At 41.6% G+C, this 17,325-nt stretch overlaps 1 protein-coding gene across 1 annotated transcript; it reads right to left on the minus strand.

Annotated features, from left to right (window-relative positions):
* Nucleotides 1–1,897: 1,897 nt before the first annotated feature.
* On the minus strand, nt 1,898–15,989 carry LOC109462600. The gene is made up of 5 exons (XM_019759167.1): nt 15,894–15,989; nt 15,367–15,441; nt 6,228–6,356; nt 6,017–6,096; nt 1,898–2,347 (listed from the first exon to the last, which is right to left on the minus strand). The coding sequence occupies exons 2-5, from the start codon at nt 15,429–15,431 to the stop codon at nt 2,160–2,162; spliced, it is 462 nt and encodes a 153-aa protein (XP_019614726.1). The 5' UTR covers nt 15,432–15,441; nt 15,894–15,989; the 3' UTR covers nt 1,898–2,159.
* Nucleotides 15,990–17,325: the final 1,336 nt, after the last annotated feature.

Raw genomic sequence — 17,325 nt, forward strand, 5'->3', positions numbered from 1 at the left:
CGTCATAGCCGTATTTACGTATAGCGTAGTTACGTCCTCATTCGTTGCGTTTTGCTGCGGTGTGATGCGTTGCACGAGGAATACCCAAGTCGTACATATACAGGGTGCGATATCAGCGGTACTGTATATATGTGCCATCTTCCATGTAGGATAAAACGTCTTGGACTTGGACGTCGAAGACTGTTTGGAGCAAACAGAAGAACTGGTCTCTCACGCCAAGGCATCATTTCCAAATGCCACGATCATGTTGTCACAAGCACGCAGCCGTGCAGATATGACCTCCACTCTAACCTAAACAAAAACATCGAGAACTAGAGTTCCACGATCTCATACCTTCGCCAAATGTTAGCCTTTATGACTAAGAAATTATAGATGAATCCCCCTGATTGTTCGAATAGGATCCTATATTGCATCAATTATATCTGTTGATCATATTCTACACCAGAAGACAGTCTTATCTTATCAATGCATGCCATTATAGCATGTCCTCATAAATTATGCAAATGAGGTCCTTATTTGAATTAATTATGTTTAATAATGTTCACCTTCACATAACTTTCAAATATCCCAAGTATGAAATTCCAGATATTACCACTATGTAATTAGAACATTTTCTCGTTAATTATGCAAATTAAGTCTTCATTTGCATAATCGATATCTGCCTGTATTTCTGCCCTTCTGCATTACATATATCACAAGCTTGAATAGTCCTATCATGGAATGCAGCTGATATATAGAATTTCCTCATTAATTATGCAAATTACATTAATATTTGCATAATTGTAATAACATTATGTCAAGCATCACTTCAGCTACCTACATGCCAAAAATCACGACGATCCATCAATCGGTTCTTGAGTTATCCGCCTTTAAACATTTTTCAACTAATGCCCCTGCAATTCCAGAGCAAGCCGCTAGGGGGTCCAAACTCACGTCACTTGTTCCCCAGCACAAGAGCTACCTACCATCCAAATTTCGTCACCCTAGCATGTCTAGATCACGAGATATCAAAACCGGAATTTCAGCTGCAGTACCATAACAAGCCGTTAGGGGGCCCAAAATCTAATCAGTTCCACGTCTCATGAAGACCTACCCACCTACCAAGTATCAAGACAATCCATCTTAGCCTTCTTGAGTTATCGTGCTCACACACACACACACACACACACACACACAGACACACGAACGCCAACGAAAACATAACCTTCTTGGCGAAGGTAACTAGAACCAATCAGTTCTACAGCTAAGCAGGGACACAAAACAATCTATGTTTCTCACAAGAAACTGTCTACAACAAGACATCTCTACAAGCGCGATGGAATTGACCTGGATGACGTCACAGAGACACTCCTTCTGACTGCTGATGTGAAATTAATACTGAACATATCACTTGTTCTGAAATCAGCCATAAACCCAAATTGGTAAGGTTATTATTTTCGAGAAAAATCTGAAGCCGTTTGTTAGAACTGTATTTTAGTATAGTTTATGTATGTACGCTTGTCTTTTACTTCTTCACAGGAATGGAATTTCCACAGGAATGTCTCTGACCCACATCTATGCCTACATTCCTGGAATTGGAAACCCTTGGGAAAACCTGTCTGCCCCAGATGGCCCTAATTTCTGTGACTTCACTATACACTCAATTTGTCTAGACTTAAAAGGTACCAAGGCTTCCTCAATATCATGAAACGATGGCAGTGCCATGCAAACAATAACCATAACAGCAACCACCGTCGCCATGGCAATGTTGCCAGTCTTGTTTACTTTTGGGTAGTGTCAACATTCTTACATGATCTGTCACTCTTAATCTTGTCAACACGGACGAACCTTAGTTCAACATATCTTGATAAAGCAGAGGCATGGAGAGAGAGTGTTTACTTTCATTTATTCCTATATAGTCCTAGTCAGTTCACAAAGTATTTTAACAATGAGAATGAATCATATGACATATAACACACAAAACATAGAAACAATGTCTGAATGAATGGAATGGGTCAACCGGGAGATAAGAGGATGCTGATTCGTCGACGCTTTAGCCAATGAAATGGCTCAACCGGGAGATAAGAGGATGCTGATTCGTCGACGCTTTAGCCAATGAAATGGCTCAACCGGGAGATAAGATGATACTGATTGGTCGACGATTTAACCAATGGAATGACTCAACCGGTAAGAGGATGCTGATCCACAGAGCAGCTTGGGTTGTACAGGTACTGTAGGGGGAAGCCGGGACCGAAGTTGAGTTCCCAACAACACAGTTCCCCCAAGTAATGGAATCCCTGTTGGTCACAGTTGCTGGTCGAATAGTGGGCGTACAGGTGAACTGGGTTATCCGGGGTCACTTCGCGCCCTGGTGGGGAAAAAGAAACAAGAAAGGTAACATTTGCCAAGGAAATGGATAATGTTTACCTTCAACGCTCGTTGAACACCGGAGAGATACCTAAAGACTGGAGGGATGCAAATACAAGGAACAACACTGAATTGGTTAAAAGCTTTCCTAACAAACAGGGAGCAAACAGTAGGAAGGAAGGCTTCGGCTCCAGTTAGAGTAGCTTCAGGAGTTTCGCAAGGAACTGTCCATGGACCATTGCTATTTCTCTTGTATATTAATGACCTACCAGATCAGCTTGATTCAAACTAGGTGAGATTATTTGCCGATGACTGTCTGTTGTATGTAGAGCTGTCTACACTGAATGACTCACACCTTTTACAAAAAGATCTGAACATGCTGGAAGAATGGCAAAGCAAATGGCTCATGCAGTTTAACCCAGAAAATGCTACATTATGCATATATCAAACAAACGAACCCCACATATAACTAGCTATCTGTTCTGCGGTCAAGCCTTGGCAACAACAAAAACCCACCCGTATCTCGGTGTTACATTGACAAGTAGCCTGGGGCACGCATGTTAACAACATCACTGCGAAGGCCAAACAAACATTGGGAGTAATTAAGCGCAATCTGTGGTCATATCCAACAAGGGTAAAATCAATTGCATACATGTACACGTCGCTTGTAAGACCAAACTTAGAATATGTCGCGACAGTATGGGGTCCATATACAAAGAAAGACAAAGATAAACTGGAAAGGGTACAGAACCAAGCTGCAAGATTCTGCACGAACAACTATCAAAGGGGTGCTAGTGTAACGGAAATGAAAAGAAACCTACAGTGGGGGTCGCTGGAAGACAGACGTAGAATGTCCAGACTGTGCATGATGTACAAAATGACTAATAAACTGGTGGACGTACCAACCACTAAGTGTCTGATACCAGCCCGGAAAAGAACAAGAAACAGTCATGCCTTCAAATATCAGAGTTATCAACCAAGAATTGAGGTATTCAAAAACTCGTGTTTCCCCATAACTATCGTAGACTGGGACTCGTTTCCCCCAAGCACAGTTGGGGCATCATCACTAGAAAGCTGTAAACAACTCCTGCAATCAAATGTGCCAAGATTGAGTGTAACAAGTCGTTCGGTGTGATATAGGCTAGCTAGCTGCAGCCGCGCCGCGTGCCTGCGAAGCTGGTGTGTTACGCCGAAGGGTGGTTATACCGGCTATACCGATACAAATACAGATGCATACAGATACATTCATATTATATATATGGCCAGACAGGAGTAATTCCCTCCTACTATGAAATTGCAACGTTATGTAACCGAACAGCAGGTATCATTGTGAGAGACAAATCAGGCCATTGACCATGTCAGAGGTCAGTTGTTTGGAACGGAAGAAAAAGAATAAACAGCAACAGCAAAAACAGTATGTTTTCCGCCTTCGGTAAACATAAATGTTGTAATATATTTGTTATAAAGATGACATTGTTGTCAAGATGACATTGTCACCGGTAGAAATAAATAGCTACATGTAACTTGAAAGGCCGACATTTGGAGCAAATGCAGCAGATGGCTTCACCACATTAGCCTGGGTACCATCCGGATTTTCGCTACGCAACGCTCGAAAAAATCATTGATTTTTTCGAGCGTTGCGTAGCGAAAATCCGGATGGTACCCAGGCTATCACCACATCCCCCGTACCAAAAATTAACCTATCCCCCCGCACAAATGGACTGTTCCAAAATTTCCCCTGTCCAAAATGTGAAGTAGTCTATACACCCATACAGCAATGAAATCTTCCAATCCCTGCTGCTGTTGGAACTTGGAACATCGAGAACCATGGTAGAACGGCCAGTGTTCTAGAACTGTAAGTTGGGAATTTGGGTTTTCTTTCTTTATTCTGTATTCTTTATTAGGCCACACCGACTTGATGTTATGCATGAATTTAAAAAAAATATATCACGTTCACTGAGGTCCTGGGTTCCGGAGGATGGCACCCAGGCTAACGAAGCTCCACGACTCAAGTACATGCAGTGTCGATTCATAAAATAAAAAAAAAATGTCAGCATGTGCCGGCTTGTCGTATACGTCCCAATGTACAGCCGCGAATTCACAATACCAGCTTTGTATTCCTGTGGTTTAGAAGCATTTTTATTTTTGGCCGGAATTTTTTTTTATTCGCCCGCGCACTAGTTTCGGGGTCTTCAGAGGATGTCATCCATAAAATTTAGGCGGTGTGGCCTTATCATATAGCCGGGTGACGTTGACCAATCAGAAGGCTCCATTCCACATTCCTTATGACGCCGTAATGTCACAAAGATGATGATGAAGACAAGATGATGCAAATGAGTCAGAAAGCTCCTGTTATACAGAACAGGAGCTAAGTGTTGTCTGTCCTCGGGGCTGGGAGTGCCAAAATTCAAGTGCCGGAAAGATCGACCCGTAGCCCCCCTTCCCTGTTGAGGGTAGGGTTGTACATTCTTTCATATATTGCCTCTTTAACACCCCGTTCCCACCAGCGTGTTTCGCGGTCTAAGATATCCGTGGACTCGAGTTTGAAAGAGTGACCCTGGTTGTGTTGTAGGTGGTGGAAAATAGCTGAGGAGTAGCCGTTGGCACTAGGTCGGCAATGTTCTTTGTATCTTACTTTGAGCGGTCGACTTGTCTCCCCGATGTAGGTGTTGTTGCAATTGCAGGAGCTTTCAGACTAATTTGCATCATCTTGTCTTGACTTGTCTGACTTTTGTTCCTTTTTCGACTTCCTAAAATTTGTCTTCACTTTATTTGCATATCAATCAATAGTTTGTGCTTATAAACCTGCATTTCCCCTGGCTCTGGTCTCTCAGTCACTGACGAAAGCTAGTGGATACTAGCTGAAACGTCTGACGTTTTCAAAATCATATCCAGTTGCTTGAGTAACTACTTTTGGAATAACCTTTATTGTACATTCATAATATTAGGGCACAGGAGCCAACAATATATATTGTTTGGTCAGCAAATAGCCCAAAAGCTCTATTTCACACAATTTTAAAGTAGTGTATGTCAAAAAAGTGAATTATATTCTTTGGAAATGTGTCCAAGGTATCCCCATGCCGAATTTCAGGTCATTCGGATTTAATACCAGGGCTCCAGATCCCTAAATGTTTATTTTTTTGCCTGAAAATAGCACAAAAAAATCAAGGGCCTGTATAAAAAAATAAAATAAATAAATAAAAAAAAACGTCTGGGGGTATTTGCCCACTCTGCCTTCATGCCAAATGTCATGTTATTTGGCCAAAAAATGGCAGGGTTGAAACCTTTTGAAGAAATGACAAGAGAAGAAGGAGAAGATGAAGAAGAAGTAGAAGAAACATGAGGGAAAACAATATGTCTGAAAGTGAACTAGTGTCAAGCATTTGGTGCCAAGTTACTTTTATGCTACTTCATGTTATTCGGATTTGGCATTAATTAGCGGATAGAAGCCAAAAATGTACGTTTTTGCTAAAAATAGTCACAGTTTACGTAACTTTCGTGTGTGCTTTCTAGAGAGATATACAGGGAGACGGAGAGAGGGAGAGAGAGAGAGAGGCAAGGCTGAGAGCAATGGGAGAGAGGCATGCGCAGAGTGACAGAAAGAGAAAGCATACCACATTACTAGAATATTAAATATTAAAAAAACACTAAAGCATCTACTAGTACTTACTTAGTTCGTTACAAGCATTGATTCCAGCATTGTGGTCCAGAGGGTTGACCGTCCCGCCCAGCTCAGTGGCGGCGTCACTTCTGTACACATGCAGCAGGAAAAAAAAACATTAGGACTTTATAAGTGTAGAATAAGAGTACCACTACCTCATACCTTTGCCAAATAATCTTGCTAAATTCGCAAAAGTCACAGGTGAAAATTTCGATTCTACCTGCAATCATCCGGGCATCTCTCCTTTGCATAATTGCAGGTGACAAGAAAGTTGTCATAGATCCGATCGTCTACGTCCATAAACTCTGGACTGGTTCGGTCAATACCGGTCCGGATTTCACAGAAACAACTGTGGGAGAAAGACACAAACATTGTATCACTATCATCATTTCAGCTTGTTGCCCCACTCAGTACCTCCTCTCTGAGGATTCCCGTCATTAATTTTTTTTCCACAACTTGCACCACAATTTAGTCTTTAATTGTCTAATTTATCTCTTGAATTATTTGATCGCCGAGGCATCGCTAGCCTTGAAGCCAAACCATGGTAGGCTCCCCCTGGTTGCTCCACGGTGCTGAACATCTTTTTCATCCTCTTCCCTTACGATTGCGATTCGAATGTTGGTCTTTATAGAATATATTACGTTTTAGACATCTTTGGACCTAAAAAGTTATAATACAGCTACCAGGCATATCGCAGCTACCAGCCAGCGATATGCCATCGTAAGGCGACGACAGCTCAGAAAGGCGACAACCGCTAACGGGATCCTCACATTGCGATGTTCACATTCCGATGTTCCGTCGAGCATCGCGCGAATTTTTTGGGATCGCCGGCGATTTTTTGGCAGTCGGCCGAAGCTCGCTGACACGCGAAACGTGTTCTTCATCATCATCTATCGGCTAACAGCCGGGACTAAGCTAGTACAGATTTCTCTCCATACAGCCCTATCAAGCATTACATTTTCTAAGTCATCAAAGTCAATTCCAGTGTCTCTAACTAAGGTATCGGTGAATGTCAAACTTCTGGAGTGCACTCGTCCACGTGGTTTCCACATGAGTACAGATGAAACAATTTCTTGCTTGGCTCGGAAACAATGTCCAGCGAACATAACTCGACGGTGGGTGAGTTTTTGAGACAGTCTTGGGAGTCCTCCATAAATTTTTTCGAGAGTGGCATGTTGCCTCCAAGATATATTCTGTGCCCTCCGCAAGAGTTTTGTATAAGTCCCGTCCAATCGTTTTTGAAGCTGACAGGTAAGTGTCCAACTTTCTGCACCATAAAGCAGTATCGGTTCTACAAGGGTAAGAAAAACTTGGACTTTCAATTTGTTAGGGATATTAGACTTCCAGATCTTATCCAATTTGTTGCATGCTTCCCATGCTAGGGCTTTTCTAGTTTCAAAATCTTTCCTTGGGCACATAATGAAGGAACCAAGGTATTTAAAGTTTTCTACTTTTGTAATGAGTGCCCCAGACAATGATCTCAGTTCTAATGGTCCAGAAATGTTACTGATGTATTCAGTCTTTGATTCATTACAAAAAAGCCCCACAAGGGATGCAGCTTCTTCTAGGGATTGAAGCAAGGTTTCTGCATTTTTAATCAGTTCAGCAACCAGTGCAAGGTCGTCAGCAAAGTCCAAATCAGTGAGATACTGGGCAGGGTGCCTTCGACTCCTGCGCGGTTTGATTTCTATGCCCTTGTCTTCATTTACGTCTAACGTGTTCTTAACATCAGCGTCAGCGACTAGTCGCCGGCGATTTTTAAGGGCGCAGAGCTTGTCTCGCCAGTAGCTCCCCCGCACTGGACGAAAAGCCACGTTTCCGGGTCGGATACACCCGTACACACGCCCGGAAATTCCAAATATATACGGAAATGTCCAGGTGTCCGGGCCGTTTACAGGCCACAATATCTTCCTCATCAGTCCGTCAACGGGTCGTACACACCGCACCCCCTCTAACATGCCTTTATAATGTAAAGTAGCATCTTGGCTCTTTACCCCCCTTCTTGTTTGCATGATTTTGTTTTCTTTATTAATTGTACATGGTCTTTGGGCTTTGTTAGTTTTTTTTTACCTTCATCAAGAAGGTTATTTTTTTCAGCGGCGTTCGTGTGTGTGTGTTTGTGTGTGTGCGTGTGCGTGTCTGTGTGTGTGTTTGTGTGTGGTGTGTGTGTGTTCGTGTGTGTGTGTGTGTGTGTCTGTGTGTGCGTGTGCGTGCCTGTGTGTGTTTGTGTGTTTGTGAAGACGATAACTCAAGAAGGCTTCGATGGATTGTTTTTATATCTCTTGTGGTTAGGTCCTGATGAGACCTCAAAATAATTAGATTTCGGGACCCCTGGTGGCTTGACCCCTGGGTACTGCAGCAGAATCGTCGTCTTGATATTCAAATCCGGTTTTTATATATCATAATCTGGACATGCTAGGGTTACAAAATTTAGATGGTAGATGGCCCTTTTGCTTGGAACTTGACATGAGTTTGAGCCCCTAGCTGCTTGCTCTGGAACTGCAGCTGCATTTGTTGAAAAATCTTTTAAGGAGGATAAGTCAAGAACCGATTGACGAGATCGATAAAGAACGCACTTTAACCCTAAACAGTACACCTGGGGTCCGCGCGGACCCCAGCACCATATATTCTGCAATATCTTTTTTGTTTCTAAAGATTTTTTTCTGAAATTTTAGGTAATTGTCACCCACAAAGTTGTCTCTCAATATAGTGCAGAAAACTCCGTTTCTACCATTTATAAAAAAAATTATATCTGATTTTCTTTTGGGGTCCGCGCGGACCCCAGCCGGCTTTCGATCATAATGGATACACTGGCGTTCTTATACATTACCTTATTTCCGTTTTTATATGTCTTTATGCACTCATCGTATGTCTACCAAGATTTCAGAGAATGGTGTAGTAATAGAATTAAATTTTAATAACTTTGGTGTAATTATGACGTCATATGACGTCAGAGCTAATAATATAGTCCGCCATATTGGATTTTGACCAATGACGTCATCAAATTAGCATATTCTATGCATATTAAATGATTTCTAGTAACTTGTATTTAATTATGTAAGATGTTATTAATGTTGGAAAAGAAGTGTAATTTAATATAAAACTCAGAAAATTTTTATGTTTAAACCAAAATTACTTCTATTTTCAAAAAAAACTGCCTGCTAGAAACCCTATGCCATGGCAACACAAAAAACATCAACTTACTAGTATTAAACTAATATGAACTTTTTTCAGGAGACATTTTAGGAAAGGTCTCCAAATTTGATACTTCTAGCGCAAGCCGTTTAGCCGCTATCTGAGATCAAAGTTGGGCCTCAAAAGCCCCTTCAGTCTGAAATTGGTTTAAAAATCGGGTATTTCTTCTTGTCTTCTTTTCTTCACCAAAAAATAGAAAAAGTTCAAAATGTATTATTTTTGTATGTAATGTGGACACAGAGGTTCCCACATCAGTTTGCAAAACAATTGAGCTGGTAGCATGTTGATAATTTCTAAAAATTAGCAAAAAACTGTTCTGGGGTCCGCGCGGATGGTACAGATTAATCAGTCCGGGAAGGTGTTCTGTTGAGGGTTAACCCTACCTAGACCGGGCTTTTTTTGACATGGGGGGACCGGGGGGGGGGCGCTTTTGACCCCCCCTATGAACTCGCGAACGGTATGTCGTATGACCACCAAATTTTTAGAGAATGGTGTACTAGTGAAAATGTATCATATCTACAATTTTTATGTCGTTATGACGTAATATAACGTCATTATGACGTCATTAATGTGATTTTATTGGCCAAAACCGTCTAAATAGGTTTTTCCCTGAAAACTAAATGGCATTCAACATAACAAAAGTGTTTATGACAGAATATTATGGTGTACTAAGTCTTATGTTGCCCATAGCAACACCGGTGACGTCATAAAATGACGTCATGCATATTTAAGATATCCGCCATCTTGGATCATCAATCTTGAATTTTCAAAAATATATTTTTTTTTTAACGGTGTCGCTCAATGCAAGGCCATTTGGCCACTTCTAGGCATAGAGCTAGCCTGTAACTGTAGCAGCAACTCTTCTCCCTGAGTCAGAAACATCATCACAAGTAGTGAGGACTAACTGACCCACTAGGAGAAGCAGGGGTTACGAGGCTGGTCGGGAAAATTCCCTACCCCTTTTTTTGACCATAATGGTTCGTTCCACTTCCGCTCACGTGGATTCTTTAACGTGCTTGAGGTGTGTCTCTTCTCAAACACGGGACCTCCATTTTAACGTCCCATCCGATAAGACGCCCCTAACCGAAGCTAGGTACTCATTTTCACCTGAGTGAAGTGAGGAAAATCGTGTAAAGTACCTTTCCCAAGGGTACAACGTCGCGGCGCATGTTCGGACTTGTTCGGGTACGACCCGGAATCGAACCCGGGTCTCCCGGTTTCACAGTCCTGTGATGTACCACTACACCACACGACGCCATTTTTCCATGATAAAGCCAAAAATACATTTTAAACATACTAAAGACCTTCATTTAAACCTTTTTTGGAAAAAGAAATGGAAGTATTGATGAAATTTTAATGAAAATAATCTGTATATACCTGTTCTAATGATATGGTCCGCCATCTTAGATTTTGGCCAATGACGTCATCAAATTAGCATAAATTATGCATATTTAATGATAAAATTTACATAAAATTATATGGGATGTTATTTATATTAGAAACCATGAGTAACTTGACATAAAACCCATAAAATTCTATTGTTGAAACAAAAAGTACTAAATTTAGCAAAAAATGCCTGTCAGAAACCCGTTGCCATGGTAACACAAATTTTTTTTATCTTATTCCAATGATAGAGAATTGTTGCCAACAATATTCTTGGAAAAGTCACCAAGTTTGGTCGTTCTACGGCTAGCCGTTCAGACGCTAGGTGACATCAAAGTTGCCGCGGGCACTTTTAGCCCCCCCCCCCGTGTACACTATATGACATCCAGTAGATTTCTAGCGGGGACCAATCAGAGGGCTGCTGACAGGTCACCGACTAGCAGCTATTAGCACCTTGTTTCATGTAAATGCCAAGAACTCAACCAGAGAGCGCAATTGTTTTTGTTTACTTCAGTCCTAAGTACTAGTACTTCCACAATCAGTTTGTAAAGTCATACCTTAGTAAAATCTACTTTGATGAACGAATCTAATTTGACGAACGAATCTAAACGGGACTGTAGACATGAAGTTTTGCACATTCAAATGGGGCTGCACTAGCGCTAATGGAGCGATCACTTCGGGAAGGAACGGATCATAGCAAAGCCGAGATTTGTGAAGCAAACGCAACCCATCGAAGACGGAAATGACAGACAACAAGCCAACAAAGACAACATCACCGGACCAACAAACTTGGAGAACATCACAACAACTTCAAGCGCTAACGTTGTAAGAACTGTGGAACCTCAAATTATGTTTGCGTCAGCGGAAAGGCTGCCGAAGCAACCACTACGTACAAAACTGCGACGAAAAAGTAACATGGGTTCGTCCCAAATCTGGACCAAGTGAGCTACAAAAGTAATAGAACCTAAAAGTATGCATCTTGCTTGTTGCTGTCAACTTACCCGTTAAAGATTGAACCGATACATGTACTTACTATAACTTGCCATACCCTGCCAAACACGACTACATTAGTGTTACTCTTTATCTTGTGCTGTATAATGTTTATGCGTTACATTATCTATCATTGCCATTTCTGTGAATTCTATAAAACATCTACTGTCAGTTTGTGTAACATTACGTAGTGCTACAATCTGCGTAAAAAGTGGGCTTCATTGCGTGTTATCTGCTAAGTCGTGTTGGTATTGAAAACTGTTTCATTGTGACGTTCTCCTACAAACAGCCAGCAGAATTATGACGATACCCGTTCTCAATACACATGCTGCAAACTAAAGAAATGGCAGTCCTACAAAAATTCTCTTTGTAATGTATAAGCGCTTTATATTGACGAACAATGGTTGTGAAGTACGTGTTTTCGCCTATCGTGTGCCACCAGACCAGTGATAATTGGCTACTCTACAAGTGAAAGAACCGCGTCCGTGGGCCTTGATAAATTATTCATTAGTTGGTCGCCGCTAGAAATTTACTGGATAGCATTCAGTGACGAGCCCCCCCCCCCCGGTCTAGGTAGGGTTAAAGATCCCACCTTTCGAAAAACGGTAGCGGCATGCCCCGGTGTGCGATGCATACAAAAGCTACTGTGTGGAATTGAAGATCCACTTCCAATCACCCGAATGGCGGCCTGGCGAACCTCTGTTCCGTATCAGCCACATGGTGATTACATCACCACACATGGTGATTACATCATCACCCGGACGAAGGCGTGGCGAACCCCGTCTTGTATTAAGCTAACGAAAGGGTATGCCACCTCGTAAGGGGCGGTATAACCCCGACCAATACGGTCGACTGATGATGATGATGAAAGGCACAATTTTTAGAACAATATTATCTTATCAGCTTTGTGCATAAAAAGATGCCGATGTAATAATAACAAGAAGCCATAGGTGACAATCCTCCGTGAAATTTTATATTTTGCAACAAAAATAATCCCAAGCGTCAACGCCAGACCTACTGTGCAGACATTAGGCAACGGTTAATACAATGAGGGCGCGTCACAATGATAAAACATAAAAAGACCCAAATCCATTACTGCTCCTAGGGCTTGTAAAGATACTGTGCTTCAAGTTCGAAGTTCATTTTAATTACACACACACAATCTTTGCACTCACATAAAGATCGGACTATCATTATCTATCATGGTCGTGTCACTAGTAACAAAGACAGCCCCACCGTCTTACCGTGCCTGTTACTTATTAAGCGCGACTGGCCATGCGGCCAGCACGCGCGAGTGTTACTGCCGCCGGTCAGATACCCGGGCAAAACCATTTCAACGACATTATAGGGATGTTTCAAAAATAAGCATTTACTCCAATATCAAAACTGCTAGGGTAAAAATAAAAAGACGTGCATCACCACGGGCATAATGGCACACCACATGCCAAATAACACAGAAATGCTACGTACGGAACAATGCGTTTTGGCTGCGAACATCTATGGTACCACTTATCGACCCTCCGCACCTCTGCATGAAGTTCCACCCCCCCCACTGCTATTCCAAACAACGCGTTTTTCTGGACCATTCCAATTCGCCTCGTAATTGTAGGGGTGCAATATTACATTGACCGCGCGAAAGCAGCAACGGCAAAAATACACATTCGTGCATCAACACGGGCATGCCCGCAGGCGGCGTATAAAATTGCGTGCCGATTACACAAAGAGAACCCAGTGTTTTGACTGCGAACACGAAAAACCAGCCGTTCACAACACTCCGTCCGGAGGTCCTGACCTCCTTCACGGAGTAATAACCATTATGTTTTGTTATGCGTTTTGGATGAATGGTCTAGAAATCGTGCGAGCATCGATAGATCGTCGACTGTATCTCTAGCGGCGTACGCCCGTGTGTCGAGCGAGGTAGTCGTTATGGTAATAGGATGATAATGTGAATTTGTGGCTCTTCTGGTAGTACTAGTATTTGTGTTGGGTCTGTCACAGAAGGATCTTCAGGAAGCGTACGGGAATGGTTATAAGGGCCGACTGGGAGATCTAGCATATCAGGAGAGAAACTAAGTATGCTTAAGTTAGCCCACGCACTTGTATTTGCAATAAACTTTCTCAAATTGATCCCGCCACAAACACATTATGAGGTACATAATACACACGACAAGCAGAGCACGAACTTACATAGTAACTAAATGATGAACAATTGACAAGGACGTCTTTGTACAGTATTTACTGGCTTTCGTCTGAGTCATTTATTTGTCTAATGTCTTACACGTCTTCAACGCTGACATAATCAATGTTTATTTATAACAAGTGACACTTTAATTGAGTGCCTCATTTTGCCACAGCATTCACTCGCAAACGGTAAAATGATAATCTACAGCAAACATGGTCGTCATGGTGTGAAGGAAACAAATCATTTCACACTGGAGGGTGATGTATTCTACTAGACTATAGGCCTAATACTTTAAAGCTTGCCTCGAGTATACTTGGAAGTGTAGTTCGAGTAAGGAGGTGTAATTTATAGCCATCCTTTATATCTTTAATATGGAGAGGTGTAAGTATTCTGGACTAGTATAGTCTATATTATACATAGATATGTACCGCATCATGTTTTCATCGCAAGTGGTCTGTTTACCTCCATGAAAAATGGAGGTATTGTTTTTGGCGTGTATGTCTGTGTGTGTGTCTGTGTCTCTGTGTGTGTTTCCGCAACTTTGTAGTCAGCATAACTTCATAACGCCTTTATGGGTTGTGATGATATTTGGTATGCTGGTAAGTCTTAGGAAGACAAAGCTGAAGGTCAAATATGGGCCTCCTGGTGGATGACCTTGGTACTGCAGCAGAACTTCCGGTTTTTGTATCTTTTGTCCTGAGCATGCTGTTGTCTTTACTTTTTGCTGACATATAGCTTTTCCTGTCAGAAATGAGTGGTGTGGGTTTGGTCCCCTTAGCAGCTTGTTCTGGAACTGCAGGGGACGTTCTGGCGAAATCTTTAAAAGCCAATAAGTCAAGACAGGAACAACGTATTGTCATCATTTTTGGTGTGTATGCAGCTAAGAGAGAATGGTACATTTTATGGAAATGAGGACTTAATTTGCATAATTAAGGAGGGAATTCTATAGTTACAGTATTTTATATAATAGTTCTTTTATATATGTAATCTATTTAATCTGTGGCAGGCAAAACATGAACAGATACCAATTATGCAAATGATGACCTAATTTGCATAATTAACGTGAAAATTCTGTTTTCTTCTTATTGGTGAATAATGGGAACTTTATACCTCGTGACATGTGTAAGTTACTTAAAGGTTAACACCACTATACATATATTATGTTAATGTAGAGGTCATTTGTATAATTAATGAGGACATGTTGAAATGAAGTATGACAAAGCAAGCCCATATTTCATGGAGGTATGAGATCTCGGAAATCTTGTTAAGAATAGTTTACATTCCATTATTACGACATCCATTCTAGCATGTATACGAGTCTGTACGAGTTTTTGGAGTTCTGTGAAGCGTCGGTAGCCTAGGTGCCATTCTCCGTAGTTACCACCGACTCCCTAGTGTCGCTAGCTACCATTGACTACGGAGGATGGCACCCAGGAGCCTTTGCAGGCTGGGTGTCATTATCCGTAGTTACCGCCGGCCCGCAATGGAGAATGGCACCCAGACCAAAGCCTCTGAGGAGGTGATTTTTAAGAAAAGTAAAAAATCAGTGCGCGCGCGGATACCACCCATGAAATATATAAAATCAGTGTGGCTTAACAACACAACTTACGTTCGTGTGTTCGCCATGGCAGAACCGACGAGAACCACGAACAGGAGAAGGATCATTCGCGCCATGGTAACGATTCTGGAAGCAATAGGTAAAAACAAATGTAAAAAAAAAATCAATATACAAGCTTTAGCAGCATCTACAACGAAGACAACATTTCCAATCGGTTACAAAGTCTTGCCTTTTTTCTAGAAAACTATATATAAAGCGCCCAACTTAAAAGTGGAGAAAGAGAATTTTTTAACGGCTCTCAGTGGCCAATGTGCAGGTGTTGTCACATTGGCGCACCAAATCCGTAAGGTGTTTTTGGCACACATTTAGACAGATTAGCCTAAGAGGCTCGGTGGGCGTCACTCCACCGTACAGGTGGGGAAGTCGTGTAAAGTGCCTTTGCCAAGGGCACAACGTCGGGCCACGGTGAGTATCGAACCCGGGACCTCTCGGGTCCGAGTCTAACGCTCTAACCGTTGCGCCACCGACGCCACAAAAGAGAAAAAAAGAGGAGAAAAACAACAAGAAGTCAAACTTACGGTGCGGCTCTTCGTTGTAGCTGAAAGAATCTACCAGGTCCTCAGGCTATGGTATGACGAAACTCTGCAGAGCAGGGACTTTTATACATCTTGTACTAAATGCAAATAAAGACTAACGTTATGTTCGAAAGCCTTCTCAAAAGGAAGCTGTCACTGTAATTTGCATTTCATCTAGCAATTTGTGAAAAATATTTACATAGGATTATTAAATCGTCTGCGGCTCACATACTTGGAGTCGGAATTAATTAAGTTTTTAAAGCTGTTATCGTCCTTATAAAAAGCTAAGTGTAAAAATATTTACATAACATTGAATTGAATTGTATGCATTAGGCGTCACGTACACAGTACTCGGATCCACAAGTAATTGGATTTTGAAAGCTGTCTCGTGCCACAAAAAAATTCGACAGGAGATACATAAAAATTGTTTTTAGATAAGCTGGCATGTACTTTTCTTTGGATTGGCACGGTTCTACACACCCACTCGACATAAGAGGGCACTCGCGGTTATTGTTAACACCTCTATGTAGGAATGCACCTAGCACGTCGCCATTTACAGGTTTGAAATTGAACTGTACAATAATTGTAATATTTCAGACATTGTTACTATTATCACCATGTTTTTTTGTCAATACAGTAGAGGCAAATGAAGTGATAAGGAAATGGTGTAACCGCAGACTGACAGGAACATAAAATTGGAGGTGAAGCTGGGAAAAGAACACTGACGTCAGGTCAAAGGTCACAAAAAGGTCCCAAGACACGTTACTAGAGGTCATTTTATTTTCTGTCGGCAAGTTCCTACTTCATGCCTACACAGATCTAGAATCAGCCGGAAAATTACAATAATGAATTTCAATTTAAAAACAATTAATTCATAACTCTAAGTACCAAGGCTCTTGATGGCCCACTCCGCTACAATGGTCCCTTTCTTGGGTAGACTGTCGTCAACACCTTGAGACGATTCATATTCCATCTTCTGATGAGACTTACATGTAGTTGCAACTTTCTCAGGTATAGACAGACCGTTAGGTCCTTCTTGGTCAAGGTTTCCAACAAATAAAAGGTCATTTTAAGGACCTTAAGAATCGTCCAACTATTGCCTCATGTACGATATTACCAGCAGTAAATTTTTGTATCAAACTCAAGACTCTTATTATAAATAGTTACAGGAAACAGGGTTTCGAGATTAACAGCAGTAAGATTGCGAGATTTAATCACGTTATTATATTTATATTTCAGTCCATACCACATGGCATGGATGAAATATATTGTGCTCTCTCATGTTTCTTCTTCTCCTCCTCCTCTTTCTCCAGCCACCCAGTCAAATGGATTCAACTCTGTCATTTTTCAGCCAAATGACATGAAATTTGGCATGGAGGTAGAGTGGGGCAATACCCCCAGGCGTTTTTTATACATGCCTTTGAAAATTTCTATG

This window comes from Branchiostoma belcheri, unplaced genomic scaffold (assembly GCF_001625305.1).
Source record: "Branchiostoma belcheri isolate BF01 breed outbred unplaced genomic scaffold, Haploidv18h27 scaffold119, whole genome shotgun sequence".
NCBI classification, from domain to species: Eukaryota; Metazoa; Chordata; class Leptocardii; order Amphioxiformes; family Branchiostomatidae; genus Branchiostoma; species Branchiostoma belcheri.